The sequence below is a fragment of the Trachurus trachurus genome, assembly GCF_905171665.1.
Source record: "Trachurus trachurus genome assembly, chromosome: 6".
NCBI classification, from domain to species: Eukaryota; Metazoa; Chordata; class Actinopteri; order Carangiformes; family Carangidae; genus Trachurus; species Trachurus trachurus.
This window is the reverse complement of record NC_139897.1, coordinates 12,164,810-12,173,793: the sequence shown is the minus strand read 5'-3', so window position 1 is coordinate 12,173,793 and position 8,984 is coordinate 12,164,810. Positions and strand designations below refer to the sequence as shown.

Genomic DNA, 8,984 nt, shown 5'->3' with positions numbered 1-8,984 from the left:
AAAGGGGTTGTAAATATTTTGGGACACAAAATATAATTGAAAATAAACTTAGTAAATATTTGATATCACATCTCACAAATAGTTTGTTTATTGTTGTATCAGCAGATGAAAAAAGAGCTGCAGTTGAAGAAGGAAGCTTCAGGTTTGACAGCAGATAAATACAAGTGCAGAACATTTTAACCCTGTTACTCCAGAGCTGGCATTTGTCAGCGTGATGGTCATGTTTTATTGTTCAAACAGTATCACACATGATAGATAAAGAATTAAAACATCACTGTAAATAATTCACAATCAGTTTTCCTCGTTGTATTCTAACAGCATACTAGTGTTGCTCAAGATACTGTAAGGCAATCCTACATGCACTATAATAAATCCTGCACAGACTGTGAAGCTGTGAGCCTCAGCTAAGACTTAACTATAACACCAACAGAGAGAAAAGATCATTCCCACACTTCACTGGATTATAAAACTGGAAAAACAGATACAATCGATTACGAAGCTGTACGCCTCGGGTACAGTGTAGAGAATACAGTCTATCACTTATGGAGATATGCATCAAGCCAGAGATCTCCTGAGTTTTTCAGCGACCTGTGAAGAAAGAAAATACAGTTATTAAAAGAGCAAGTGTTGCATCACTCTCTTTTGTTTTCTGCTAGAGATCCTTAAGAGAGTATGTATTTTGTGGTATTACCAGAAATTATTCTATTATATTTATTCTGTCAGTGTAGATCCATAGCTTTGTTTTGGAAATCAGTACACATGCTACTTTTGCAGTTTTTCTACTTGAAGCATCTTGTAACCATTGTATTACGGTAATAGTTGGATGTACCTGACAATATCAGTGAGGCCCTGCCACATGGTTTTCATTTGGTAAGGAATCCCATGTTTCTCACACAGCGCACGGACATACGGGGCCACCAGGTGGTAGTTGTGGCGCGGCATAGTGGGAAACAGACTTCAGAGACAAAAGCAAAAGAACGTGTTCATCAGACTGTATCATGTATCCAAACTGTGTCAACATTTGTTTTTAAACAGCTCAGCGTAGTGAATGATGCCTGTGTGCAGTGGCAAACTTCATTTTATTATTTCCTAATGACACCTGCGATTCACACAGAGGAAACATTAAGTGACAGCAAATGTGAACTTCAAGAGCCACAAAACAGTGACTGTGAGTTGGATATTGAAAATATAGTTCACCAAGAAATTAGTAAGAGTAAGAAGTAGTTTATTAATCCCTTGGAGGGGAGGAAATGAAAACTGAATTATCTATATAAAAAAAAACATAATCCAATTTAGCACTAAGGACTAAGAAGGTCCAGAAATAAAACCTCTTTACAACAAGTTACCTCAAACCATCAATCAATCTGAGTGATGGTGACGACCATGAACATAATTTTCATTCAGTTTGACAGTGTTTGAAGATTTTCTACATTTTTTAAATGAAGCTCATTTTGTTCTACACTTGAATAACACTGACTGAATTTGAAATCAAGACGCTTTAAGGTTGTTAAAATGATCTTAATCTGCACTGTCACGTCAGGTATCTGCTGCATCAGCTTGTTCCAGCTCTTCACTGGAAGTTAAAATGAAGTCCCGTAGGTCTGAGAAGTGCTTGCTCAGATTGATTTAGTAATGGCTGTTCTTAAAAAGTAAATTTTTGTCTGTGAGTGCAGAGGTCGTGGACTGTAATAGTCTGGCTACAAAGCACTTGATGGTGATGATGCAGCAGAAGCTTTCAGAGATGTTTGATGGACCCTCAGTGCTTTTTGTGTCTGTGGAATGAAACGTTTCTAATTTAATCTCAGTACAGGAAAAAAAAAAAAAGGGAAAAAAAAGCTGACACTGCACTTTGAGCCCTGTGTTTTTCCTAAAAACTTTTAGCTGACACCGTCCGCTCCTACTTACTGGTGTTCGATTTGAAAGTTGAGGTGTCCGCTGAACCAGTCGTTGAACAAAGACTGCTCGATGTTACAGGTGGCACGGAGCTAAAGAAGGTCAGACAGAGGAGAGGTGTATCAGCATCACCTGCATCTGGCTGTGGATTTCACAGCACACACACACACAGACGGTATACTGGCTACCTGCATGGTCAACCAGTCCTGGTGTTTTTCATGGTCGATGTCCATTGGCAGATGATTCATCTGAGTCACCCACACAAACCAGTGACTCTCCAGAAACCTGTAACGTTCACAACAATCCCAAACCAGTCTCTGAATGTGATCAATGTGTTGTATGACACTGTGAGTTTCACCTCCTTGTAAGGCATTCTTTTATAAGTCTTTGTAAGCTGAAATATTTATTCACATAAATAAATCCATTAGTTAATGATGTATCAGTATCGCATCAGTTATAAAACATTACAAAGTACAAATTTTACATAGCCTGGGTTCTGGTATTTTGCTTTTCAGATATTTATGGTGGGATTTGGAGGGTGACGTTTCTGTACCAGTGCCAACAGCAAGGTTTTGTTTTTTGTGAAAAAAACAACTCATTCATTCAAAGACATTACACATTAACATTTAGATCATTTACCTGACGAAGCTGATGAGTGCTATTGACCCAAACAGTCCATACAGGGGTACGTAACAGCAGAAGTAACGGAGATAGTAGGACATGGACCAAACCAGATCCTTCACAAGACAAACAAGTTAGTATGATTGACATAACTTATTTCCCTCCCTAACTCCTGTGCATTAGAGATGTGCTATAACACAGATAACTGAATGAAGAACTGCTAGGCTACATAATATAAAAACTTGATTGTGCCACACTAAAGACAAGATCTTACCACCCAGTCATGGCGGGAGATCATGGTGTGCATTATCTGAATGTGGAAGAAAACTGGGATGAGCAGCGGTGGTCCCACTGTAAGAGAGACAGTTATCAATCATTCCTGTTAAGTCCTCATGGCTGCAATCATTTTAAATGACTCTTGAGAAACATACCAAGAAAGAAGTACTGGTGCTGGTGATGGTAGGGCAGGAGTTTGATCTTTTTTATGCCATACTGTAACAGAGAGGGGAACTGAGTTAGGAGTAAAAGCTACAGTCAAGACTAAATCCAGGATCAATCTGGATGAAATGAATCAGAAATATCAGCCTTGTGCCTCTTGCCTCAACAGGTTGAGTGGCTCCAACTACAAAGATGCTCAACATGTTAACGTCAGGGTCCTTTCTGAAGATGTTGGGTTTAGCATGATGCTGGAAATGTCGATGATTCCACCAGTTGGCAGATGCTCCCTGAAAAAACAATCTTTTAATATCAATGAAAAATAAAAAAATAAAAGAATAAATATATGATCAAGAATCACCTTTAAATGGCCGATGGCAAATTTATGCAACAAGTGATTCCAGCGGGACCTCTTGAAGACAGACAGGTGGCCAAAGTCGTGCTGCAGCCACCCGGCCTGCGACTAGAGACAAAGGTAGAGCAGTATTTTAAGGTGTGTTTGCCACAGAATCGGACATCATCAGTAGCATTTTGAAACAGAGGCGATGGTGCTGGAGTCACCTGAGCGGTAGCCAGCATGAGCGCGCACAGGAGCGTCAGTATCCAGTTAGTTCCCCAGTGCCATAACATCAGCCAGGCGAGGACCTCCAGCAGCACGATGTGACCCATGTGGAGGCAGAAGAACAAAGGCCGAGCTTGGAACAGACCCTCACACTCGGCCTGTGCACGTAAAGTGTGTAAATCCTGTATGATTGCTGCCTGAGAGGGGAGAGGAGGGAGGAGAGAGTGAAACAGACACCGACTTTAACGGATTTAAAATAAATTTAAGTTCTTCTATAGGAATTAAGCAGGTGCAGCATCAAGGAAAAGAAAGGGAGCTTGAGTGTCCAAGTGATCAGAATCTCAGAGGTCCCAGAAACTCAACTCAAAAATCAATTGTGTGGATGTCCTAACCAGCTCTTTTTCCTCGGGTGTTTCTGTGCAGTGACACTAAAGCTGTTACATGAATAATGTGAGTTTTGCTTTGAAGGAGCTGAGGTGAGTCTCACATTTTTGTTCCGGTCCTGGCTGGGCTCCGTCGCTGCCAGTTCTCCAATCTGCAGGGGCTTCAGAAACTTTTGTACAAATGTTGGATTAGGATGAAAAGCAGCAAATGCCTCCTGGAAAACAGAGATGAGAAAACCTGTCTGTCATGTTGTAAATGACAGGTTTTGTACATTTATCAGTGGTGGAGGAAGCACTCAGACCATTTACTGTTTAAAAACTATTATAAGTTACAAATATGTGCCTAATCAATGTTGTTTCATCATATGACATTTCTAGATTGCTCATACTAATGATGTTCAAGATGCATTTTGCTTCTGTGTATCTGGCCGGGATGGAGATAGTTTTGTTTTCTACAGTTGGTGGATATAGTTTCGGGGTCAGGCGCCCTCCAAAGGCTTTAATGGGGCCATGAGATGATTAATGGGGGAGGAAAGAAGAAAAAACAAAGCTCTGCTCGACAAATTCAATTTCATTTTCACACTTCTTTCAAACATTTGTTTTCTTGGACATTTAATTAAGTTTATAGAGGACTTGTCTCTTTGTTTGGACTGCTAACAACTTGTTGTCTGAAATGGATCCCATAGCCTGTTGCTTTGTGAGGGATTAACCACTGTTTTAATATTTAATGATACGTTGGGAAATCTGAATAGACCCAGTAGGCTAAGCAGTTACTACAGCAGTTACAGTAGATAAATGTAATCGAGTAAAATGTATCAGTGACACTGTTTTCCTCTAAATGAAACACTGTATCTTGGAGCTCTTTTAACTCACAAACTAATACAAACTAGTCACATGTGTCTACTATTAATTTGTATAGGCTAGTTGTTGTCTCTGCAACAAACAGCAAACAAAATGTCTGTGGTTTAGTCTTAAACACAAGGACTGGGGTGATATATAATATCATAAAAGTCTCTGTCAGTGATTAAACAGTTCATCATAATGAAACTGAAATAAATGTGCAAATATTCACCAGCTTTAACAAGTCAACTGGATGTCTGTGTGTAGTTATCAATGTATTATTAACCTTATAAATTAGTTTTGTTCCCCCTTAAATCTGCAACTGTCACAGTTTGACAATCAGAGTGAATCGGTGTTTTTCCTGGCAGGAGGTATTTTAAGTGGTGTAATCGACAACACCACAACCACAGGGACCAGTTATATTCCCTAAAATGTGTGTTTTACCTGCATGACTGTTACTTATACTTACTGTGGCGTCCTCTCCAGCATAGTGGCTGATGACGCGGAAGCCTCCCGGGTGCCTTTTGGCCCACTGGGTGATGTTATAAACCTTTCGGTCTATGACCAGCCACTGGTCGTTCCTGCTGCTGTGGCTCTGCACCTCCTCCCAGGTGTAGAGGCCTCCAGCTCTCCCGCCGCCCGGCTCCGTCAGCTGGCCCCCACCTCCCATCCTCACCGCGGTCCCTGCTGGCCTCGATCCCGCTGCGCACTGAGGAGCGACCCAGCCACAAAGTCTGACACCTGGATGTAAAGAGAAGACAGAGCCCTGTGTTGAGCAGCTGCTCTGACAGACACAGATTGTGCAGAGGGAGCAGCATTTAACCTGTTGCTCTCTTTACTTTAACCATCATCTGACGAGTGAAGTCGGACAAAGAGCAGGGCAACATCACTAATAATTGATGATGAAATCAACCAGGAGGCTGGAGCCTGATCCATCATTGTCTGGATGGACGTTAAACATAAATCTAAATGTCAGGAGCACATTTCTACATCTAATTCTGATAATAATGATAATAGCCTAATACATATGAAGGCTGCAAACTGCGCAGTATATTTTTTATACAGTAGCAAACAGTGCGTGTGGGTGGTCGCAGTTCATCCTAATATGCTTCCAACAGACAAAGCAGGTCACAAAAACGCCAATTAAAGCACAGACAGCAGCTCGGTTAACATTGATCGCTTGTGCATTGATTAATTAATTCAGTAATAATCGCAGATAACGGACTGTGTCGCTCCCAGGCCCACCACCACCACCACAGCCGCCACCACCACATGAAGAGGAGGAAATATTTCACACTTACAATTTCCAGATTTTGGGCTACTCTCCCTGGGCTTCAGTCACACCAGCAGACCAGCTCACTTTATCTGCTCCCGCTCCACTCACTTCCATTTTAAATAGTAAACACCCCCCCAAAATTCAAAGTGTGCCTTCCCTAATGTGTTCAGCGACACATTCACCCTCTCATTCAGTAGAAATTCCGAGCTGATCATTCGAGGGTTTCTGGGCCAATCGGCGAACAGTATATCCTGGACAGACTGGCTCATGTGCAATGGGCTCAACAAGCTGCTCATTGCAGCGTCGCCTGAGCGCTGGGATGGAAAGAGTCAGTAGGTGGACGTCGGGCTGACATTATCCCCCGTCATGTCAAATATTTGCACAAACGCGTCAAGAGGTTGCTCACTAATGAACAATATGACTCAATGCTGCCACTGTATAATGTAATATAACATTTAGTGTGTCCTTTTCATAAAAAAAAACACACTCTTCAGTGTAAATGTTGCAAAAAGTGTTGTGATTTATATTGTTAAATTATAATCTATACTATTACATATATTTTATATGATACACAGCTTTATGTTTGATGTTTGACCTATAATAGTTAATCAGCCTAATTATGTAGAGCTTGCAAGACATTTGAGATGTATAAAGAGCCCATTTTAAAATACAATAAGTGATATAATGAGCACCTTTGTAGTCTTTGTATATGAGAACACTCTGGCACATGGTCTTGGCTTCAGATTGTCACTTCAGTGAAGTGGATTGACACTGTGTAATTATATTTATCCAGCTACTATGCTTATTATATCACAGAAGTACCTATTAGCTTTTTACATATTTTAATGTTTTAAAGGAAATTATGTAATTACGACATGACATTGTATATTGCCCCTCTGAGAATAATGACTTTAAGTGAACTGAATTGAACTGAATCTGTAAAGTGTTGTTTGCCTTATGGGCTGATATTATTGCTGCAGGGGGCACAGAGCGACCTGACCTGTGTCATTTCATTGTATTTCAGCTGATGAGAACAAAATGAGAAAATGAGGAGCCTTGCAACATTTTGTATGATATGTCATCATGTTGTCCACAGCATACCACTCATGAGCACAGCCATTACAGTATGAATTTTGCCTGTTGCAGTTTCCACCTCAACCAGGAGGTGGTGCCGATATGTTCCTCTGATCAGACACCACCTTGTCCTCGTTTAACCTCGAGGATGCCTCAGCAGATATCATCAGCAGTCCTGGGCTGCTTCAATCATCATCCAGAAACAGTTGTGCAATTTAAATCAAATGTGATGTTTTATTTTTAATGATTTTCTCTCGGCCCATGATGATACATGTCTCTAAATTGATTTAGCACAAGTGATAATGAATTTCAAAACAACAAAGCACTAGGCTCTTGTCCAGAGCAGATCTGAATTTCTCACTTTTGCAAATGTTTTAGCACATCTATGCAAATGAGAGAGTGTCATTGTCAACAGTTTGCACAATTACCAATTGAGTGTACATGTCTTGTTGATAAAAACTGATAATGTTGCTCCTCGACTCAGCAGTTATAGGCTTCTCTCCAAAACGTGTGAATTCTATCTGACATATACAGTTAATATTATAGTATTACAGAGGATGTCTGTCTGCTGAACTGGTAAGTTGCCTGTTGGAAGAAATTTGGTTGGTGAACTTTTAACACCTTACATAAACCAGTTACACGTTTTGTTACGCGAGCTGACAGGTGAAGTTCAAGAGAATGAACAACATAAATACAGAGCTTGATCACAACAGAACTAGTTTCTCAACAAAAGAGAACAGTGGCAACTGCCTGCACGAGGAAGAGGAGTCAGGATCCACATGGTGTAGTGGGAAGACAGCAGAATAGAGGGAGAGGTGAAGGACCACAAAGACAGAGATGTCCCAGATGAAACATCTGAGTACTGACCAAGGTGTCTATTAACACCAGCCTAACAAATCACTCTCTGCAGGAAAAAACATATGTACTCATCAGTACTGGAATTGTTCAGGTTAATAATCAAGTTTTGTGATAATACACTTATTTCACATGTACAAAAAAAATAGTAGAACTTTCCATGACTGCAATGTGAGGCAAGGGAAGGCGATTCTATTTGTATAGCCCATTTTTTATAAACAGTTTGTCTCAAAGGGCTTTACACAGCATCATAACAACATCCTCAGCTCTTAGACCCTCACATCGACTGAGGAAAAACTCCTGTTGGTGCAGAGAGATGGAGCTCCGGTGGATCTGTGGAAACAGAGAGAGTGTGAGACACCAAGTCCAAACTACAAAGATCAACAGATAATGATAATGTAAGTTCAAAATGTGTGGGAATGAGCTCTTTAAATCTAGAAACAGCGGTGTCAGATAAACATCTACTGTAGTGGGATTTTTTCCCAGGTAGGATATAATTTGTTAAAATTCAAATGTTATTAAAGAATGATCCAACAAGACAGGGTTTTGAGGAAGAACTGTTATATGGTCAGCTTCTATTCCATAAGTTAGTACTATCATCATCATCAACGTCCACATGAATGTTAAAGTCACCCACTATAATGACTTTGTCTGAATTCAATGCTAAGTTTGACAGAAAGTCTGAAAATTCTTCTAAGAACTCAAAATAAAGTGCAGGAGGATGATACACCACATCAAGTAAGAGTGGTTTCTCTGCTTTCCAGTCTGGGTGAGAGAAGCTGACAGTAAGGCTTTCAAATGAATTGAACTATAGGTCAAAGGTTAATAAGCAGATTTGACTGATAAATTGCAGCCACTCCTCCTCCTCTACCGGTGTTGTAAAACCAATTAGTTCTGAAATCTGCATTTGAATAGTAATCAGTTCAACACAATATCATTCAGTTTGCTTGACTCAAAAAACACTTGCGTACAAAGTATGAAGTTTCAGTGTCAAGACTGTAATGTGGATACATTTCTGTGGTAATAAAACCTCAAAACATTTTTA

At 40.3% G+C, this 8,984-nt stretch overlaps 1 protein-coding gene across 2 annotated transcripts; it reads right to left on the bottom strand.

Moving 5' to 3' along the window:
- Positions 1-72: 72 nt before the first annotated feature.
- Positions 73-6,321, bottom strand: fads2 (fatty acid desaturase 2). 2 transcript variants are annotated; one of them, XM_083974187.1, is made up of 13 exons: positions 6,036-6,321; positions 5,204-5,475; positions 3,999-4,109; positions 3,511-3,708; positions 3,311-3,412; positions 3,114-3,239; positions 2,946-3,006; positions 2,789-2,865; positions 2,533-2,630; positions 2,082-2,178; positions 1,906-1,985; positions 830-955; positions 73-588 (listed from the first exon to the last, which is right to left on the bottom strand). In XM_083974187.1, exons 2-13 carry the CDS (start codon positions 5,402-5,404, stop codon positions 537-539), a joined length of 1,329 nt encoding a protein of 442 aa, XP_083830313.1. In that variant the 5' UTR covers positions 5,405-5,475; positions 6,036-6,321; the 3' UTR covers positions 73-536. The 2 variants fall into 2 exon arrangements, with proteins under 2 accessions (XP_083830313.1, XP_083830314.1); XM_083974188.1 differs by lacking the exon at positions 2,082-2,178.
- Between the last annotated feature and the right edge of the window lie 2,663 nt (positions 6,322-8,984).

Coding starts and splice junctions, on each gene's coding strand:
- fads2 (XM_083974187.1), bottom strand. CDS start 5,404: ATGGGAGGTGGGGGCCAGCTGACGGAGCCGGGCGGCGGGAGAGCTGGA. Junction 3,709..3,998: donor GCCAGGACCGGAACAAAAAT/GTGAGACTCACC, acceptor CTCCCCTCTCAG/GCAGCAATCATACAGGATTT. Junction 2,866..2,945: donor GCACCAGTACTTCTTTCTTG/GTATGTTTCTCA, acceptor TCTCTCTTACAG/TGGGACCACCGCTGCTCATC.